We start from the raw sequence: 23,236 nt of genomic DNA on the forward strand, positions 1-23,236 counted from the left end.
CCTTTTAAACAGGAAGTTTGTGTGAGATACACAAAAAGGGCTTGTGCCTTTTATAAAAATCCAGTAGTCTTTTGTTATTTGCTAGTCAGTGTCAGGTGATTTAGGAGTGACAGAGAATCTGAGAATCAGTGAAACAAATTGTGAATGTTTTTGGCTCTTGATCTCAGAAATTAATATGTTAAATATTTATTGTGTCACATGAGTTCACTAGCATATAGATGAGTTTAGAGATGTAGATGAAGTAAAAATCAACTTTTCTATTATTTTCTTTTTTTTTTTCATTATGTGATGTGTGCATGTTTTACGGCTGATTTCCTGTTTCTTTTTTTTTTCACTTCTTTGTCACTTTGCATTTACTTCTGCTTTTCTGCAACACCCTTCAAGCTGATGATGAACTTCACATCATTTATCACTCAATAGTTTCTCTAAAAATTAGGTTTTATTTTCTGTAATGAGTTGCTGTTTAAAGTAGTAAAAAGTATTGAGTTCATGGTGTGTTGTAACTGATAAAACAACATTTTCATCCTGTTGAATTCTGTGTTTCAGGGGTTTCTAGTGCTGATTGGGGTGTGAGTTACAGTCATTCACACATCTGTGCACTAAAGAACTCATCAGTGATAATGAGCTGCACTTATACATACCCTACTGAACATCAGACCATGAAAGTGTTCTGGACCAAAAACCCTGTAAAGGGTGTAGAGCCTCCAGATCTGTCTGAGGATCCTGAATACAGTCAGAGGCTTCAGTATCTGGGAGATAAACAGCAGAACTGCACCTTTAGACTGAATCATGTGACACAGAAAGATGAACACATGTACTGTTTCAGATTCATCATTGATAAACCTGATGTGAAATGGCTTGGTGATCCAGGAGTGAATCTTACCATCACAGGTGACTTATTTAATGAGGTTTCACTCTTCTTCTGTTCATTATGTTGAATAATAATGAGTGTGTGACAGCAGCACTAGATATAATGTGTGTGTTGTGTTCAGATCTTCAGGTGGAGTCTCCTGAGAGAGTGACAGAGGGAGATTCAGTCCGTCTGACATGTAAAAGCAGCTGCACTCTGACTGACAGAGCAACATTCATCTGGTACAGAAACTCACAGCCATTAACTGAGAGAAGAGACAGAAACAATGAACTCCTGCTGCAGTCAGTCAGAAGAGAGGATGCAGGCAGATATAGCTGTGCTCTACATGGACACACTTACATCTCCCCTGCTGTTCAACTCAGTGTCACGTGTGAGTACAGACCGACTTTTTCTCTTTAAAGTTCAGGATTACATATCTCTGATAAATGGTCAGCAGGTTTTGTGAGAGCTCTTGTTCGTTCACCAAATTCATAAGTCATATAATTATCTCATTAACTTTAACACTGCTTAAATGCTATTCTAATACTAATGTAGTGTGGAAACACATGAACACTGAGCAGTGTTTAACACTGGGGATTTGCTGTGAAGTACTACATAAATCGTACCCGTTTCACTTACGTTTAAATTACACATATGACACATATCAAATTTAAGATTCAAGTTGAAACTGTAATCTGAATTGATGGAAAAATTGGTATGTAACTGAGATACAATTTAAATTTAGACATATATATATATATATATATATATATATATTATAACACTGGGTTACAATCTGAGCGCAGCTTCAGTCAACTCATCATCTTAACTTTAACTGCATTTGTAGTCAGCATCATACTACTAATCACTAGCCAGACCGATTAACAAACATATACCGGAAATTAAATCCAGCCCAGGTGCGTGCATTCGATGATATGTCTATAAACAAACACTCTTAATTCTCTTAAACACACACATACACGCACAATAAAAGCCAATCTATGAGTGGCTTTAAACATCATGTGTGAGTTTTATGAAGCATATTTCACCCACATCTAGTTGTATCTAGTCTTGCTAATCATTTGGTGTGTATTTTTGTCTGTATTTCAGCAGTCAGATGTTTCTCATCTGTAGTTGTAGCTGTAGCTGTTGCTGCTGGTGTTTTACTCGGTGGAGCATCAGGTGCTTTTGTGATGTACATATGGTAAGATGTTCCTTTCAAAAATAATTGTTATATGTATGCAGAATTAATCTACTACGTTATGGTTGAGTGCTATGTTTAACTGAAATATTCACTGTAAAAAATAAAAAAACGCCATTTGTTGAGTCAGCTTAAAATAATGTGTTACCCTGCTGCCTTAAAATTTTAAGTTCAGTCAACTAAAATAAGTTTAGTCAACTTGAAATGTTAAGTTGTACTAAGTAACAACTTAGATATTTGTGTTTGCTAAACGTAACAGATGGGTAACCCAGCTGTCTTACAATTTTAAGTTGATTCAAATTAAATATGTAAGTTGTCACTTAGTATAATTTAACATTTCAAGTTGAATAAACTTTTTTTGAGTTGACTGAACTTTAAATTTTAAGGCAGCCAGGTTACAAATTATTTTAAGTTGACTCACCGTTTTTTACAGTGTTCTTGTTTACCACTCTCGCATGTGCAACAGTTAAATAATTAAGTTTATTAATGAATCTATGAACAACTTTAAGAGTGATTGCAGCTCTTTCAATGTGCTGTTATTTATCTTTCTTCTTCAGCCATACTAAAAGGATGAACAGAAGATCTGCTATGACGGAATCTACGGTGAGATGATCACAATTATTTACAGTCTTTTCCTGCATGCAGAGAAGTTTTCTACAGCCGTACAGAGATATGACAATAAAAGTTCTGGATCCAGTAAAAATTTCCTCTAAACATTAAATTCAGTACATTTAGACTATCAGATCTTAAACATCAACTCACAATGTTTGTGTCCTTCTGTCTCTGTAGATCTCTGATCCCAATGAAGACACATATACAGCTCTTGAGCTCAAGTCCACGACCTCTGACCTGTACGACACACTCACAGTAAGTGAGACGTCAAAGTCAGATCATCATCACAGATGATCACATGACCGATCTCTCGCTCTCTTTCCACACAGATCGTTCATCGCAGACCTCCTGAAGACTCCTGCACGACTCGTGATCCTCAACATGAGAATCCATCAGTAAGTGCCTGAACCTGCAGCTCTTCTCAATATAATCATTTAAAACTCTTTTCAGTTGTAGTTTGATTGTTTTATGTATCTTGTGGAAGGTTTCATAATGTTGTTGATGAACTTCAGTCAGTCGTTCTTCATCTGATTGTTTATGTAGATCAGTAGGAAGATGCTGCAGTAAGGGCGGAGCACAAAGGAACCAATCCTGAGCTCTGTGGGCGGAGCCACTCGTGATTGACAGGGATGAGTGACGAGTCAGTGAAGCATTTTATTTTCTTATAGCTTAAATACATGATGTAACAGTGGAATTAAATGAAAGTTAAAAGTTGGTGAATTGTTGTGTAAATATATACTGTTGTAGTGTTTGGGCCAATCAGACCCATTATTGTTCGTTAGATTTACCAGATCAATTATTCATTAGATTAACAAATAATCACAGACCCCTTCACTCAATCCACCACACCTGGGTGCTGGGATGTCTCCAATGGTCCACCAGGCCCCTGGTTACTATGGCAACCAGGATATTTTTACCAGACATTATGACGTAAAAGTATGTAGAGAGAATCTCCCCCTACTTAATTCTCTCTAAAATAGACACATACTGCTATAGGAAATTACTTATTTTATTAATTCTTAGACAAACCTCTCTGTAAACAAACACACATATACCCAGGTCATTGTGTATATTATTACAGTATTTTGTCTTTTGTATTGTATACTATTTTATGCATGTGTTGATCATGATAGATCACTAGTTAGTATAACCCCACATATACCATGTTTGGTCTCTTTAAATTTGTATTTTGATGACCTAAAAGGTGATGTATATTATATGTTGATACCAATGCAACATATTAGTGTTTTAAGAATCTTTAGTAGTTTTGCATCAACACCCAATCAAATTACATATGCAATTACCATGCTTACAGACAAAGAGTCGTAAACTTTCCCTCCAAAAGTGAAAGTCACCACTGGCTCTGTGACCCCCAGAATTGTGACCTCCATAGGAGATAAAACACCTCACCCCAGTGACCCAGTCAGTCAGTCAGTCTGTGGATCTTTTAGATCCTAAGAGGATGGCAAGGATGAGTTAGAGCTCTTTGGGACTTCTTTAAGTTTGCGCCAGGCTTCGGCCTTGTCTTTCCATTCACCAAAGACCTCCGGGACTTCAGCTGCTTCTCTCTCTCAGCTCTTGGTTCTTTTTCACTTTCCACCTGGGAAGAAACTCCCAATCACCACAGAATCGAATTAACATCTTTGGAGTTCATCACTCTTCAGACCCGGAAGAATGCGATTCCAGCACCACCACTGCTCCAAACCATCAAGACTTTCACCCGAGACTGCATTCGGAAACTCGTTCAACGACAAAGGCAAAGCAAATATCGTACATTTAACTAAACTAAACAAGATTTAGTATAAGCTGTAAACCCTGTTGTAAAACACAACTGATGGTTTCACTCAGGTGGTTAACTGACTCTTTCATAACTTTACTCCCTTTACGTCTCTTTAATGGCTTCTCACTTGGTCTTCCCCCATGTATGCGTGATTGTCTGTTTGTTTTTTCAGATTAGTTATGTGTTAGTCCTTAGTTAATAAAACCCTTGTGCACAAATTACATTATTTTCTCATTCTGCCTTGTAAATTAATGTCCCTTTATAATTCCTGATCTATCTACATACTCTAATCCAATAATACTTTAAGAAAGTTATTTTCTGTGGCCAAGAAAATATAATTTCTTAGAGTTGATATGAAATTATACTAAATGTTCGCTGGACGAACATATATTAGTTGATGGAAATTTAATTCTGCTACAGTTACTACTGGCAGCTGATATAAAAATTGGAATTAATCATAAATAATTGTAATAATTTATATACATTTCCCGTTTGAGCTAATTTGCTACACTGTGAAATTTATCTCAGCAATGCAAAACACAGGAAGTGATGTTCAGTGGTAGGATACAGGCTCCTGCTTCACAATGGACAATGTGTCAATTTATGGTCTCAAAGTGCTCAATATTATCAGCTTCTATTAGGCTATTCTGTCTTTTGCTGTAACGTTCCCTTTAAGTGTTCAGTTTTATTTGTGATGGTGGCATATGTGTTTGTACAAACCCTCAAACTACCACCAGAGGTCACCATCTCCTGCTACTGACATCAACATTGATGTGCATCAGCTGTAAATCACAATTATTGGTCTTCAATTGCATGTTGTTTTATCCTGTGCTGTGTTCAAAGTTTCATCAATCTTTGTTTGCTGTAGTGTCTCTTTACTTTGTTATTATTTGAATGTGTTTGTATTTGTTGTGTTCACGCTCAACCAATCGCTCAGAAACTCAGGCATGTAGTGATCCACCCTGTCAAGAAAGGTCCTTGTGATTTAGGGTGGTGAATTGTGATACACACCACTTTACTATTGGTTCTAGGTCCAATCTTTTGTCACACTATGGTGGATAACAGCATGAAGGAGATGCAGATTTAATGTAACAGTCTTTAATAAATCCACACAAGGGCAAATACAAGGCAGGGAGCACACATATGGACGTAGTAGACGAGACAAGGAACACGGGACTGAACATGGCTTAAATGAAGATAATTAACAAGAAACACCTGAACAGGTCCATAGGTCTGTAGTACATAAACCAATCATAAAATGATCATTAGGAAAGTACATTTAAAAATCTAGAATACAAATTATTGTATAAAGATATAAAATATGTCAGATGGTTTAGGGAGGGACTTTCTCACTCATCAGAGCATTTGATTGGACAAACATCAGTGTATCACCAGATCGTGAATATTTTTGGCCCATTTTCTCAGAAGACAGTGTGTAGATATGATAGAAGGTAATGTGACAAATGACTTTATTAGTATATAGAAGATCTCAGAGCTGATAGACATGAACTAAAAGCCACAAACCTCACATTTTAATAACTCAGCATCTTTAAATCAACATAATTTTTAGTCTTAATTGTCACATGTGTATTCGATTTGAGAGCAAAACACATGGTGATGTGATGTTCAGTGGTGGATACAAGCACTTTCTTGTTTTACAATGTAGTCCTGCTATTAAATCATAAGTGATCATTTTACTCTGAACTACTGAACTAAATCATAATTGTGCAGCTTCACAATGGACAATATATTGTTTTATGGTGTCAAAGTGCTCAATATTATCAGCTTCTGATAACTAAACACTATTTTAGTTTAATTTTAGTTCAGTAATGCACTGCAAAAAATGATTTTCCTTTTTTTTTTGTCTTGTTTTCTAGTATAAATATCTAAGAATTCTTGAATCAGGATGCATTTACTTGACATGTAAAATGACTTAAGATGTTATGTCTTGTTTTTTAAAGAAATATTCAAATGTTGTTAGTTTTCGCTTAAAACAAGCAAAAATATCTGCCTATTGGGTAAGAAAAATAGTCTTAAATTAAAGGCTTAACAAGATTATTTTTCTTGCCCCATTGGCAGATATTTTTGCTTGTTTTAAGCAAAAATGAACACAATTTGGGTAATTGCCAGTAATACAAAAATACTAAGGAAGAAAATTTTTGCAGTGTGTTGTTTTCTGTTAAGGGAGGGACGCTGATATTTCTGAGAAAAAAAAAAAAAAAAAAAAAAAAAAAAACTTGTTAACCAAAAATAGTTTGTCACAAATAGTGCATGTGTTAAAACAGTCAGTCATTTTGTTGCTGTTGATCTGATGAGCTTCAACACAGTAAGACAAACACACTTGTACTTCAATGAAAACTGATGATTATTGCTCATATAACATATGTGTCCTAACATGTGAAATATTAAGAATAGGGTGATGTACATACAGTAAAAGATATTGATGATAAGTGCTGATTAATGCTGTATTATAGATATATTTGATGCTGATGTCGGTCAGAATGGCTTCTCGTCCTCTTGTGATCTTTCTGCTCATGATTCACAGTGAGTCTCTGTTACATTCATATTTGTGACTGATTTGTGTGTTTCTCTTTCCTTCTGTGATTCTGCTTGTAAACAGCAGGTGTTCATCATTATTGGTCAATCATGACATAATGATCTTCTTAACTCCAACACTGTGTCAATGCTACTTGAACACTCTGTAGTGTGGAAACACATGAACACTGAGCAGGGTTTGTTTAACACTGGGAACTATTACATCAACTTTACCTGATTCATTTACGTATGACTGATGCATTTGAATCACATTAAGTTTAACTGATTTGTTTAAGTTAATACTATATAATCTAAATGCATGGAAATTTTGTACGTAATTGAATTAAGTTAAGGGCTGAAATATTTTTTTGAGTGTACGCCGGCGCTCTGCCCACAAGGCTTTCGGCACCAACCCTTCTCAGCTTCTTGAGAAGAGAGAGAAAGAAGGTTTAAGGCAAGTAAAGGTCATAATTTCATGTCATCATTTTTTTTTTTTTTTTTTTTTTTTTCCAAACAAAAAAGAATGTTCGTTTTCTGTAGATGTTGAATACTAGAGACATAGTAGAGCTTCATTCTTTTAGAATTGATGTGAGTTATTTTTGGAAAATAAATGTTTTTGTTGTCTCCTGCCTTGTTACTTCACATTTTGATGCAACAGTATGATGACTTGTCCACAATTCTGTGTTTTTCATTGCAGAACTCAAACCAACTTTGGAGTTGTCTGATTTGGAGAGTCATCATTCTTGGTCTTCCTTTCTTAAAGGAGTATTTATACAAAAATCATTTACTCGCGCTCATGTCATTCCAAACCTATAAGACTTTTGTCTATTTTTGGAACACAAATAAAGATATTATTAATTACCTATCCTAACAGATGTGGATGCACCTCTGTTTGAAAATTGTTACATTTTACTTGCTTCATTTAGAAACTCTGTACCTGTTTACGTTATACTTTGCTGCACTTCTTCTCATATGCATGTAACTTTTGACTGTTTTCTCTTGCTGTAGTTTTTAATAAATATTTACCTTTTGATAGTCATTCTGTGTGTGTAAAAGTGATTTTAAAATGAACAAGATTTGTAGGTTTAATGCCTAGCTTAAATTGGGTTCATTTTAGCCCACCAGTGTAGTAATTTTAAACCATAAAAAAAAAAAAAAAACAAACAAACAAACAAAAAACTCAGCATGCTGGGTTGTTTTTAACCCAGCATATCAGCATTAAAGATCAGCTCTGATCACAGCGGAGAATGCAAGTCCAAAAATGGACATGGAGAGAAATGCTCTGATAATGTGAATTTAAATGTCATGATGGCATTTATGTCACATAAATTTGACTTTATTATAGAACATTTGATACTGAAAATTTTCAGATTATTAATGACTAATTTCAGATTACATAAATATTGTTGTACTAAGTCAATAAATAATTTTTTTGTTATTTTTATTAGACCCACCCACAAGCATCTCAGTGTCCATCAATCCATGTTGTGAAATAGTGGAGGGAGATTCAGTGACTCTGAGCTGCAGCAGTGATTCAAACCCACCTGCTCTGAACTTCATCTGGTTTAAAGGAGAAATGTTTGTAGGATCTGGAAGAATCTACAGCATCTCAAAGATCAGCTCTGATCACAGTGGAGAATACAAGTGCAAGTCTATCAGTGAACATGGAGAGAAATACTCTCACACTGTGACTTTACACGTCATGTGTGAGTTAATGATGGTTTATTGGTTGTGACTACACATCATCTAAACATCTTTTACCTCATTATTTTTCATTGTTGATAATATTTATATGTTTTCTGTTTTAGACCCACCCAGGAACCTCTCAGTGTCCATCAGTCCATCTGGTGAAATAGTGGAGGGAGATTCAGTGACTCTGATCTGCAGCAGTGATTCAAACCCACCTGCAGAAATCAGCTGGTTTAAAGGAGGAACAATTGTAGGATCTGGAAGAATCTACAGCATCTCAAAGATCAGCTCTGATCACAGTGGAGAATACAAGTGCAAGTCCATCAATAAACATGGAGAGAAATACTCTGATACTGTGACTTTAAACGTCATGTGTGAGTTAATGGTCGTTTATTAGTTTTGACTACACATCATCTAAACATCTTTTATCTTTAATTATTATTATTATTATTATTTTATTTTATTTTATTTTATTTTATTTATTTTTTGGGGGCATTTTTCCCTTTATTATGATAAGACAGATCAGAATTGACAGGAAGTGAAGTGGAGAGAGATGGCGTGGGAGCAGGAAAGGTCCTTGAGTCATGATTCCAACTCAGGATGCCCATAGCATAACAGAGCTGTATGTTGGCACGCAACAGCCCATAAGGCAGATCTATAAATGGATCTGGTGAAATAGTGGAAGGTGATTCAGTGAGTCTGATCTGCAGCAGTGATTCAAACCCACCTGCTCTGAACTTCAGCTGGTTTAAGGAGTTAATCATTTGGTGTGTATTTTTTCTGTATTTCAGCAGTCAGATATTTCTCATCTGTTGCTATTGCTGCTGTTGGTGGTGCATCAGGTGCTTTTGTGATGTACATTTGGTACCCCGCTAGAAATTTGACGTTCCCAGAACGTCCTCAGAACGTCCCCACTGGTGTCAACGACGTCCCCATAACGTTCTGAGACGGTCACGGTGTGGAGTTTTTTAAAGGTTTGGGGGACGTTATTTGGAGGACCTTCACAGAACATTCAGGACATTCTTGGGACATTTAGAGGACCATATTTTATTTGGAAATGTGACGTCCCCCAAACCTTGTCAGAACGTCCACGCTGGTGTCAAGGACATCACCTAGTAACGTTCCCAGGACAATCCGAGACGGTCGTGATGCAGAGTTCTTTAAAGGTTTGGGGAACGTTATTTGGTAGACCTTCACAGAACATTCATGACATTCTTAGGACGTTTAGAGGACCATAATTTATTTGGAAATGTGACATTCCCAAATCGTTCCCAGAACGTCCCCACTGGTGTCAAGGACGTCACCTATTAACGTTCCCAGGACGTTCCGAGACGGTCATGATGTGGAGTTCTTTAAAGGGTTAGGGGATGTTATTTGGAGGACATTCACAGAACATTCAGGACGTTAATGGTTCGAATATATATTTTATAACTTGAGCCAATGAAAAACAAATAATTTGCACTAAACAATATTTCTGTGAAAACTGTTTTATTAAACCTGGCATGAAAGTATATTTTTCTTGTTGAAGAAAGTAAATTAATTTAAATTCTAGTTTTGATCTAAATAAAAAGATATAGATTTAATCAAAACAAAATTTCCCATTTAAGAAATAAGATTTTAAATTATTTAGAATTACTGCAACTGACATCCAGTCACAGACGAAATCAACTGAAATAAAAGACATTAAATTTCATAAGATCTCAGCAAAGGAGGATTAAACAACTCCACAAACAGTTTGACTTTATTTATTCATGTTGCAATGCATTCTGGGAGCCATTATTGAGTTTTGATTGGAGTTCCCAGAATGCACTGCAGCATGAAGCTTTTTGTTTATTGTCACCATCACTGAGCTTCAAATGCTGATTCTTGATGAATGTGTGTGGTTACATGAAACAGATCTTCAAATAAAACATCACCTTCATCACCAATATAAAGTTACTTTTAAAATCAAATGCTCATGGGTTCAGATTTTGGATGAGATCAGCATGTCTTTACCATAACAAATGTGTTTTGCAAAGACAGAGGTACAACAACCAGAGAAAAACTAATGCTTAAAAGTCAACTAAAGCACACACTGACCACATTAATGGTGACTTCAAACAAACCATTCAACATCTAAACCTCTGTTCTCAATAAAAACTTTTTTAGACATATGACAGAAATTAAGTCAAACTGGTTAGTAATGAGTGAAGCTGCTGTTGCTGTTTGTGGAGTTGTTTAATCCTCGTCTGCTGAGATCTTGAGAGATTTAATCTTTTATTTCAGTTGATTTTATCTAAGGCTGTGACTGGAAGTCAGTTGTAGTAATTATAAATTGTTTTAATAAATTATTTCTTAAATGGGAATTTTTGTTTTGATTAAATCTATATCTTTTTGTTTAGATCAAAACTAGAATTTAAATTAATTGACAAGAAAAATATACTTCGTGCTAGGTTTTATAAAATAATTTTCATAGAAATTTTGTTTAGTGCAATTTATTTATTTTTCATTGGCTCAAGTTATAAAATATAGATTTGAACCATTAACCTTTTTTGTTTTAATTGGAAAAATGAAAACATATTGTTTAGTGCAAATTTATTTTCATTGGCTCAAGTTATAAAATATAGATGTTTTTTTTCACTGGATAGATGAAAACATTTTTTCAGTGTGTTAATGCCTAAATGTCCTCTTTGTAATGTTGTTATGTGACCACAGAATAACCAATATAGAACGTCCTCCTAAAGTCATATTGTGAACATTATATGACTAAAAGAGGACCATGTGAGAACGTTCGGTTAATGTCCCAAATGTCATCTTTGTAACGTTCTAATGTGACCAAAAAATACACCTTTAGAGAACTTTTAAACGTATTAGTGTGGGAAGGGACTCCACAATATTAGTGTTTAAATGTGTTTAGATGTTCAGAATGATGAACTTCTTTCCACTGCTATTGAACTCAATTCCTATCAACATTCAGTCTGACCACATTAACTAGCTGATCAAACTTTTTGTGCCATAGTACAGAAACTCCGCCAGGTATTCTGCTATAAACTATTTCAGTGCTCAAGTCAATGGTAGATTCAGGTGAATGTGATTTCACCAAGTACAACATATTCAATCAACCAATCAGAATTGAGGGAAAACTTTCCAGGAAATGTCAGTTTTAGGCTCATGATCAAAGTTAGATTCTTCTACACCCTTGTTAATCAGCTATCATTTCCCTCTGATATTAGGAATAAATTATAGTTAGGGTTAGGTTTAGGGGTAGGGATTAGGTTAAGTCTATATTTTTGGACAGTAATGTTGATGCAGGATCAACAAAAGATGTTGATCCAGACAATGGTGAACTGAAGTGATCGGCTGAACTCTGAACTCTGGAGACTAGGAATGAGTGGACGGAGTGTAATGGTCTGGTGCTGCAGATGCTGCTGACTCTGTGACAATATGAATGCAAAAACACCATCTAATCTATTATATCTATTATATAATTAATCTAATATATTTCTGAAACTGTTTGGTGTGTAAAAAAAAAAAAAAAAAAAAAAAAGTGTTAACCACACAAAGCCAGTGAAGCTAAAAGTGCATGTGTTAAAACAGTCAGTCATTTTGTTGCTGTTGATCTGATGAGATTCAACACTGTAAGACAAACACACTCTTACAATGAAAACTGATTTCTATAGATGAAGCTCATATAACAGATGATTCCTGACATAATTTTATTATCAGAATGATTGATTATGAGCAGTTTTCTGTGCTATATTGATGAAACAGGAAGATGAGATGTCACTGGGCTTGTCCATTTTATAAATATCCAGTAGATCTTTGTTACGTCACAGACTTGAACATGATTTGCTAATTTGTTATTTGTTAGTCAGTGTCAGGTGGTTTAGGGGAGGGACTTTCTCACTTATCAGAGCATCTGATTGGACAAACATCAGTGTATCACCAGATCATGAATACTTTTGGCCCATTTTCTCAGAAGACAGTGTGTAGATATGATAGAGGTTTATGTGTCAAATGAGCTGACAGACATGAACTAAAAGCCACAAAACTCACATTTTAATAACACAGTCTTTAAATCAACATTAATTATTTTTAGTCTTAATTGTCATCTGTGTATTTGATAGTGCAGCATGTTTTCATTACTGACTTTTGGTTTCACTTCTGTGTCTCTGAAATGTGTTTTATTTATTTATTTATTTATTTATTAATTTATTTTATTTTTCTGCAACAGCCTCCATTGATACTGAAGTAAATTACACTGAGATCATTTATCAGATGGTGAATTGTCATTGTGTAAATATTTCATTTTGTTCAAACTAAATCAGCAGAGCAAAACATGAAGTGATGTTCAGTGGTGGATACTAGCATTTTTCTTATTTTACAGTTTAGTCCTGCTAAATCATAATTGATCTTTTTACTCTGAACTAAATCATAATTGTGCAGCTTGACAATGGACAATGTATTGTTTTATGCTGTCAAAGTGCTCAATATTATCAGCTTCTGAAACTAAACACTATTTTTCTTTAGTTTTAGTCCAGTAATTGTCCAGTTGTTCTCTGGTTGAGGGAGGAACACTGATGTATGTAACCACACAAACCATCATGTCTAGAGCTAAAAGTGCATGTGTTAAAACAGTCAGTCATTTTGTTGCTGTTGATCTGATGAGCTTCAACACGGTAAGACAAACACACTCGTACTTCAATCAAAACTGATGATTATTGCTCATATAACATATGTGTACTAACATGAGAAATGTTAAGAATAGGGTGATGTATGGTAAATGATTATAAGTGCTGATTAATGCTGTATTATAGATATATTTGATGCTGATGTCGGTCAGAATGGCTCCTCGTCTTCCTCTGATCTTTCTGCTCATGATTCACGGTGAGTCTCTGTTACATTCACATTACAAACACTCTGATAGACGTGAACTAAAGGCCACAAAACTCACACTTTAATGTCACTGGGTATTTAATACATCAACTATCAATCAATCAATCAATAATCAAGTCTTAGTCCTGTTTTTCATTTCCCATATGGCAAAAAAAAAAAAAAAATTATATATATATAAATTATTTGTGGACTTTTGTGGTGCAAAATATATTTGAAATATATGCTAAATATATGTTGCAAACAGTGAAGCTCAATGAAATATATTTTTCAAATAGTAAATATATTTTGCATCAAACATAGTATACTAAAATATATTTCTAAATGTATTTCTGTGGCAAGAAAATGTATTTTGTGGATTGTGACAGAAGTCAAAATATATTTATATTTATATGTGGCCAAAATATGTTTTGGTAGAAATATATTTATGTAAATATATTTTAACAAATATATTTTTTGGCCATTTTTTTGTATATTTTTAAAATATATTTTAAATGTAGAAATATATTTTAAAAATATACAAAAATACATTAGTAGTAAATATATTTATGTAAATATATTTTGAAACATATTTTAGCAAATATATTTCTTGATTTATTTATTTTTTAATATTTTGAATGTATAAATATATTTTCAAAAATTCATAAATTAAATATATTAATATATTTTCAAAATAAACAGTCATTTCCCCAGTCATTTTAAATTTGATGCTAAACTTAATTATTTTAAGTATTATATCATTATAATTCTCATTTTTATACAGATAAATACAGCATTATTCATATAGTATTTTTTTTTTTTCTTAAATTTAATAGAAATGTATGTAAAGTTACAAAAATAAAGGTGATAATAATATATGAAATCACCACCAGATGGTGCAAATGGCACCATTTCTCACACTATTAAAACAACAACACAATATCAAACATCACATGACTTGCAGCAACAACTGTCTAACAAAAACTGTAAAATTCAAGTAAAACATCCTAACTTAAAGTGCAAAAATTGTATTTAAACTTTAACAAACACTGTTATTTTAGAAATTCAGAGAACTATTATGATCAAACACCTTTACTGTATAAATAAATAAATCAAAAATGACTTGCAACAATCATAAAGTTTTTCAGATCTCTCAAGATCTGAACATCTTTATTTATTACAAACCAGTCAAACATTATTTCATACAAAAATATTTCAAATGTTGATGTTTTATTGAAAACAATTAAGCTTGATATCACCATGATAAAGAGCATTGATTACAGTGAAATCTTCTGTCAGGTGATGTTGGTTATTTACTGGTTGTGCTGACATTAAAAATCAGCGTATGAATCTCAACAGTGGTGACAATCTTTAGAAAACCTTTTTTTGTAACTCTATAGGTTGTTTTGTGATGTTCAGAGTTGATCTGTTTATATGAATATTTTGTCACCACAGTTGAGATTCATACACTGATGTCTGTGTGGGCCTGGAATATCCTGCCAGAAAATGTTCCAAAAGTCTTTATAAAATTTTTCAAAAACTCCACAGCTGTGTAAAATCAATCACAAATATTAAATAATCAGATATCTCACTAAAAACAACTACTACATGATTAGAATTCATTCTGCTTTTTTAATATAACAAATGTAGCTGCAAAACATGAATTTTAGCATACCTCTGCAAAAGTCAAGAGCCCAACTAAAGCAAACACTGACCTCCATCATGGTAACATCAAACTTTATTATTTTCAGTAAAAATATGAACCTGTTAATTCTCAATAAGAACTTTTGTATGAAAGAAATCAGGTTAATCTTGTTTATGTAGTCATTTAATAATCCTCTGCCTGTCATATAACATTTTTTTTACCATTTTATTTTAAAGTTAAGGTATCTCATCAAAATAATTCAAGCAATATCTGTTTTGTTAAAAAATGGCCAAAATATATTTTGAAATATATTTAACAAATATATTTTCTGGCCATTCTTTGTATATGTTGCAATATATTTGAAAACATTTTTTTTAAATATATATATTTTTTGCTGCATTAGAAAGAGCAACTTGGGAGTTGTGTCTGGAAATAAAAAATGGCTGAAGTGATAGTGATGTCTTGGATGGGATTCCTTCTCCAGTTTAACTCAGATAGTCCTTTCTCTGATGCTAATAAGCTACTAATATTCACTATATGATGTATAAATGGGAGTTTCAACCAGTTCTGTAACTAGAAATGGATGAAATGGAATGTTTAATTTGATTTTTTTAATATGTTGCATGTCACTTTTATTTGCATAGCATGTTTCGCAACCATGTAAACAAACAAACAAAAAAAAGCAATCTGTTGTAAGTCTGTTGTAACAGATAAAATAATATTTTCATCCTGTTGAATTCCTGTAGATCTCTGATCCCAATGAGGACACATACACAGCTCTTGAGCTCAAGTCCACGACCTCTGACCTGTACGACACACTCACAGTAAGTGAGACGTCAAAGTCAGATCATCATCACAGATGATCACATGACCGATCTCTCGCTCTCTTCCACACAGATCGCTCATCGCAGACCTCCTGAAGACTCCTGCACGACTCGTGATCCTCAACATGAGAATCCATCAGTAAGTGTCTGAACCTGCAGCTCTTCTCAATATAATCAATAAAACTCTCTTCAGTTGTAGTTTGATTGTTTTATGTATCTTGTGGAAGGTTTCATAATGTTGTTGATGAACTTCAGTCAGTTGTTCTTCATCTGATTGTTTATGTAGATCAGTAGGAAGATGCTGCAGTAAGAGGTGGAGCTCAAAGGAACCAATCCTGAGCTCTGTGGGGGCGGAGCCACTCATGATTGACAGGGATGATTAGTGAAGAACAGTGGAATTAAATTAAAGTTAAAAGCTGGTGAATTGTTGTGTAAATATTTACTGTGAAATTTAGGTCAGCAATGCAAAACACAGGAAGTGATGTTCAGTGGTGGGATACAAGCTCCTGCTTCACAATGACGAATGTATCGTTTTATGGCCTCAAAGTGCTCAAAATTATCAGCTTCTATTAGGCTATTCTGTCATTTGCTGCAACTTTCCCTTTAAATGATCTCTTTTATTTGTGATCGTCTCATACGTGTTTGTACAAACCCTCAAACTACCACCAGAGGTCACCATCTCCTGCTACTGACATCAACACTGATGTGCATCAGCTGTAAATCACCATTATTCATCTTCATTTTCATGTTGTTTTATCCTGTACTGTGTTTAAAATTATTCATATGTTTGTATTATAATTCTGAACACATCCATTTCTGCGTTTGGTTTCTTCAATCTCTGTTTGCTGTAGCATCTGTTCACCTCATTATTATTTTAATTTGTTTGTATTTTCTGGTTCAGGACGCATTTTAATCGAAAAAATTTAAATGACAAAATTCAAATAGTGCAATATCATTTGTTTTCATTAAAATGCGTTATTTGAATATCAATTCTGATTGGCCAAGTTTATGTTGTCATCCTTTTCTGGAATTCCTGAAGTAATTAAAACTCAATTGGGCTTCAGCAAATGAAAGAAATTTTAAATAAAAAAAATACACCTGTAATAAAAGGAATATTTTACACAAGCTCTGCGCATTAATGAGTAAATCATCTGATCACCTGCTTGGCTCTAATGGACGTCCCTGCTGTATGGAAGCGTGAATCACGTGACACAATAATCAAAGATGTCCAGCAGGGGGCGAAAACTGATCTATAATAGAGAACTGGGTTGCTCATGATGTCATAAAAGTGAAGCCACTGTGCCGCCATATTGTTTGTTTGTTTTCTTTTTGTCTGTAAATGTTTCTATCATCACACAAGTCATCAGTTCTATAATGACAATGCCAGACAGAGAGAAGTCAGGAAATGAAAGTTTCCTGTCCTCCTTACTACTCATAATCATAATATTACTCTTCTTTGCATTGTATTTCATGTCAACGTCTGAATCATATTGAGAACAAATTCTCAATAACTGTTGAAGGCCTGCACTATATGGTCAAAAAAAAAAAAAAAATTTTATGACACAATCTAAAAGCCATAAATGACTGGTTTTGTACATCTTGGTCTTGTACAAAGGCCTGCATGAGACAAGAAGGGACTCCACAATATTAGTGTTTAGATGTATTTAGATGTTCAGAATGATGAACTTCTTTCCACTGCTACTGAACTCAATTCCTATCAACATTCAGTCTGACCACATTAACTAGCTGGTTTTGTGCCATAGTACAGAAACTCCATCAGGTATTCTGCTATAAACTATTTCAGTGCTCAAGTCAATGGTAGATTCAGGTGAATGTGATTTCTTATCTTTTACAGGTCATGTTCAATCACTAAACATTGAAGGAATTGAGGGAAAACTTTTCAGGAAATGTCAGTTTTAGGCTCATGATCAAAGTTAGATTCTTCTACACCCTTGTTAATCAGCTATCATTTCCTTCTGATATTAATAAATTATAGTTAGGAGACTAGGAATAGGGTTAGGTTAAGTCTATATTTTTGGACAGTAATATGGATGTTGCTGATCAATAAAGATGTTGAAACACCACCTGATCTTCTTAGTAATGGTGAACTGAAAGAATGTCTGAACTACACAATCATGTTTGACAAAACATCTTGATTGTTTTATTTAAAATAACTTTAAAAAAATCAGCTTCTAACTTGAACTAAATTTTTTTTCTTTAGTTTTTGGTTCAGTAGTGTTGTTCTCTTGTTGAGGGAGACAGCGGTAATATTTCTGCAACTTTGTGTGTGTAAAAAAAAGTGTTAACCACACAAAGACAGTCTAGAGCTAAAAGTGCATGTGTTAAAACAGTCAGTCATTTTGTTGCTGTTGATCTGATGAGCTTCAACACGGTAAGACAAACACACTCGTACTTCAATCAAAACTGATGATTATTGCTCATATAACATATGTGTACTAACATGAGAAATGTTAAGAATAGGGTGATGTATGGTAAATGATTGTAAGTGTTGATTAATGCTGTATTATAGATATATTTGATGCTGATGTCGGTTTTAGAATGGCTCCTAGATCTTCCTCTGATCTTTCTGCTCATGATTCACATGAGTCTTGCTACATTCACATTACAAACACTCTGATGTCAGGTGAACTAAAGGCCACACTTTCTCACACTTTAATGTCATTGGGTATTTAATAAATCAAATATCAATCACTCAACCAATCAATCAATCAATCAATCAATCAATCAAGTCTTAGTCCTGTTTTCCATTTCCCATATGGTAAAATATATATATATATATATATATATATATTGGGTAAATGTATGTTGCAAACAGTGAAGCTCAGTCAGATATGTTTTTGAAATAGTAAATATATTTCACATCAACCATCGTATACTAAACTATATTTCTAAATGCATTTCTGTGGCAAGAAAATGCATTTTGTGGATTGACAGAGAACAAAATATATTTATATTTATATTTATTTGTATATTTTTTACATTTATTTTAAATGTAGAAATATATTAGAAAAAATATATAAAAGTACATCAGTAGTAAATATATCTTGAAACATATTTTAACAAACATATTGCTGAAATATTGTGTTAAAACTTGCAGTCATTTTTTTTTAGATCATGAACTTTATCATATGATCCTCAAATAAAGTGGTGACAATAATACTTCAGTGAAAACTGATTTTACTATTGTGTTACCCAGCATATGTGTACTAGCATTACAAATTTTAAGAATATTGTCAATGATTGTTGTGATTCATTAATGCTGGTTTATTGATATATTTGATGTGATCTAAAATATAACAAGACTTAAAATATTTTTCTGCTCATACATCACAGCAGAATTTGTTTTAATCTTTAAAGACTTAAATGCTGAGCTTCCCAGGACTGATTATTCAAAACACAGAACTCACACATTTGATCACACATATGACTTAAAAATCAAACATGAATAACTAATCTACTAAATTCAAAAGTAGTCCTGATTCAACAATTCCCAAACAATTGCTTTTAAAAACAAATAGTGCAACTATTTTGACGCAAATATATTTAATTTATAAAAAATATATCAGGAGCCCAAGTGAAGCTCAATGAAATATATTTCCATGATGGTAGCATCATTTTAATATATTTTGCATCAAATTTGATCCTCTTAATAAAAATAACAGCAAATGTATTTCATCACTAATGCAAATCATCATTTTTTAGTCAATATAATTATCTCAAACCTTTAACTCTTTTTAAGGACTTGGATTTGAAAGCATATTTGCTATGTGACTTGAAATATGTATTGGTTCCAAATAAATTTTCATCAATTCATTTTAGGAATAAATATTTTGTCCATTTTTTTATATACTTTTTGAATATTTTATATAATATCCTATAATCTGTTTATCTGAATATTTTATCACCATCGTTGAGATTCATACACTGATGTCTGTGTGTGCCTGTAATATCCTACCAAATATCTGTCTATGAAATGACTACTACATTATTGAGCTCATTCTGCTCTTTTACCATAACGTGTAGCGGCAAAACATACATTTTATCATAAAACTGCAAGAGTCAAGAGCCCAACTAAAGCAAACACTGACCTCCATCATGGTAACATCAAACTTTATTATTTTCAGTAAAAATATAAACCTGTTAATTCTTGATAAGAACTTTTGTATGAAAGAAATCAGGTTAATCTTGTTTATGTAGTCATTTAATAATTCTCTGCCTGTCATATAACATTTTTTTTTTTACCATTTTATTTTAAAGTTAAGGTATCTCATCAAAATAATTCAAGCAATATTTGTTTTGTCAAAAAATGGCCAAAATATATTTTGAAATATATTTAACAAATATATTTTCTGGCCATTCTTTGTAAACATTTATATATATAACAACCATGTAAACAAACAAAAAAAAAAAAAAATATTCTGTTGTAAGAAATAAAATAATATTTTCATCCTGTTGAATTCTGTGTTTCAGGAGTTTTTAGTGCTGGTTGGGGTGTGAATTACAGTCATTCACACATCTGTGCACTAAAGAACTCATCAGTGATAATGAGCTGCAATTATACATACCCTACTGGATATAAGATAGAGAAAGTGTTCTGGACCAAAAACCTTGGAAAGGGTGTAGAGTCTCCAGATCTGTCTGAGGATCCTGAATACAGTCAGAGGCTTCAGTATCTGGGAGATAAACAGCAGAACTGCACCGTCAGACTGAATCATGTGACACAGAAAGATGAACATGAGTACTGTTTCAGATTCATCACTAATGTAACAGATGGAAAATGGACTGGAGTTCCAGGAATGAATCTTACTGTCACAGGTGACTTTCATGAGGTTTCACTCTTCTTCTGTGTATTATGTTGAATAATAATGAGTGTATGACAGCAGCACTAGATATAATGTGTGTGTTGTAGTGATGGGAAGTTCGGATCATTTTACAGACTTGGACCTTTGAGTCTCGTTCAGCAAAATGAACGAATCTTTTTTCGAGTCATTTCGTTCATTTTAGCAAAATATAATTAAAATGTTACCTGTTACCTCCCTAACACATCTACTGCACAAACGTTGATCACACTTCAAACAAAACAAAACTGTAATGCTATAAGAAACAGAAAAGATTCATTCATTGTTTACCTGGGTCTTTAGTCTATGATTCGCTCACCTCGCCTCTTATCTGACAAGTTTTCGGGTTTGAGTCGTTCGTTCATCACGTGACAGCCTCATAAGGTGAACGAACGACTCTGAACCGGAAAGAGAATTGAAGACTGGATTCATCACGTGATTCCTCAGTACAGAACCTAATAGGATGTTAGGTTCTGTAGAAAATATTACTGTCACAGCACTTTCGAGATCATCTTCTTCTCACATTAAAGTTGATTCAAAATGAACAAATCGTTCGAACGACCTATCACTAGTGTGTTGTGTTCAGATCTTCAGGTGGAGTCTCCTGAGAGAGTGACAGAGGGAGATTCAGTCCGTCTGACATGTAACAGCAGCTGCACTCTGACTGACAGAGCAACATTCATCTGGTACAGAAACTCACAGCCATTAACTGAGAGAAGAGACAGAAACAATGAACTCCTGCTGCAGTCAGTCAGAAGAGAGGATGCAGGCAGATATAGCTGTGCTCTACATGGACACACTTACATCTCTCCTGCTGTTCATCTCAATGTCACGTGTGAGTACAGATTGAGTTTTTCTCTTGACAGTTGTCTTTAAAAGGCTTGCGGAGTTTAGGGCTACATATCTGTGGGGTGACAGAGTAATTGTTTATCCAACTGCTGATTTGTGATATAAACATATTCAACATATGACATGAAATTTAGCTAATCAGTGTCCTTAAATCTAATCCAAAAAGAGAGTGCTATATCAGGGATAGGTCTGAATAAAGTAAACCGGTGTCTCACTAGTAAATTTTTAATATATAATGATTGTAATCAAGCTAAAGACACAAACACATTTCAGTATAGTCCAGTGTTTTATAACGAGCATTCAAACACATATAAATAAATATCCACCTGCTGCCACTTTAAATACTTCAGTCTGAAACCTGTGACTCCAAAAAAAATCTCCAAATTTATAATTTTTCAATATTTATTGTGAATTTTTGTATCTGTACTTTTGAAGCTTTTATTAACACTCCTGTATCTTCACATCATTCATCAGTTTGTTAATTATGATGATCTTCCTCTTTCAGTTCATCATGGTGCTGGTAAGAATGTGATTGTGATCACAGCAGCATCTGGAGGAGGATTCATCATCATCATCATCATCATCATCATCCTGTTTATAATGTAAGTTATAAAAAAAATAAAATAAATAAAAATAAAAAAATAACTAATGTAATAATATATGTTTACTTTTGTTCTTATATAGTAGAAAATGGTTCATATGCTCAAAAAATGTTGCAGCCTAAACTAATGATCTCCTTAACTCCAACACTGTGTCAATGCTACTTGAACACTCTGTAGTGTGGAAACACATGAACACTGAGCAGGGTTTGTTTAACACTGGGATCTATTACATAAACTTTACCTGTTTCATTCACGTAAGACTGATGCATTTGAATCACATTAAGTTAATTGATATGTTTATATTAAAACTATGTAATCTAAATGGATGGAACATTTGTATGCAATTGAATTACATAAATTTTAAGTTTAGGCTGCAACATTTTTTGAGTGTATGTTTATTAATCTTTAAGAACAGCATTCATACTTTTTCTCTATACATTTGTTGAAATGCTGTTAATGTCTGTGATTATAACAGGAGGAAACAAAAGGATGTTAAAACTGAAGATCTCGCAATGAATCCGGTAAATCATTCAGACACAACTTTACAGAAAATCAATCATAAGCTGATATTGTACTCAGTCTAAAAAATTTGAGACCTTCTGCTGTGTAAAATCTGCACCTCACCTCTGGGGAAAAAAAAAAAAAAAAAAAAAATCATTATTTGTCTTAATTATGTATTGTCTTGTATTTCAGAGTGATCTCTATTGTGACGTGTCAAGGAGAGTTTCAGTTCATGATGAGCCTCTTTCTGAAGCTGATACAGTCAATGACGCTCCGTATGCCAGTGTGAAACCCAACAGATTCAGAGGAAAAACTCCTGAATCCAGAGATACTGAGGAGATCCAGTACGCAACTGTCCAACATCACAGAAAGAAAGAGACGAACAGATCGGAAGACAATGAATGTCAGTATGACAATATAAGAGTTCATCAGCCTGAT

General features: G+C 33.6%; 2 protein-coding genes and 1 pseudogene across 2 annotated transcripts in view; all 3 read left to right on the forward strand.

Moving 5' to 3' along the window:
* LOC127158361 (B-cell receptor CD22-like) overlaps positions 1-23,236 on the forward strand; it is a 60,141-nt pseudogene that overhangs the window by 20,684 nt on the left and 16,221 nt on the right.
* Positions 13,259-23,134, forward strand: LOC127158365 (protein turtle-like). The gene is made up of 5 exons (XM_051101529.1): positions 13,259-13,325; positions 13,464-13,533; positions 20,479-20,823; positions 21,433-21,681; positions 22,991-23,134. Coding segments are annotated over exons 1-5 (681 nt in total). The 5' UTR covers positions 13,259-13,310; the 3' UTR covers positions 22,993-23,134.
* The window catches only part of LOC127158369 (B-cell receptor CD22-like), a gene marked incomplete at its 3' end in the record, with an annotated part of 29,178 nt that continues 24,317 nt past the window's right edge, over positions 18,376-23,236 (forward strand). The window contains exon 1 of the mRNA XM_051101533.1: positions 18,376-18,379. The remainder of the gene's footprint in view (positions 18,380-23,236) is intronic.

The sequence above is a fragment of the Labeo rohita genome, unplaced genomic scaffold, assembly GCF_022985175.1.
Source record: "Labeo rohita strain BAU-BD-2019 unplaced genomic scaffold, IGBB_LRoh.1.0 scaffold_148, whole genome shotgun sequence".
In the NCBI taxonomy this organism is placed as follows: domain Eukaryota; kingdom Metazoa; phylum Chordata; class Actinopteri; order Cypriniformes; family Cyprinidae; genus Labeo; species Labeo rohita.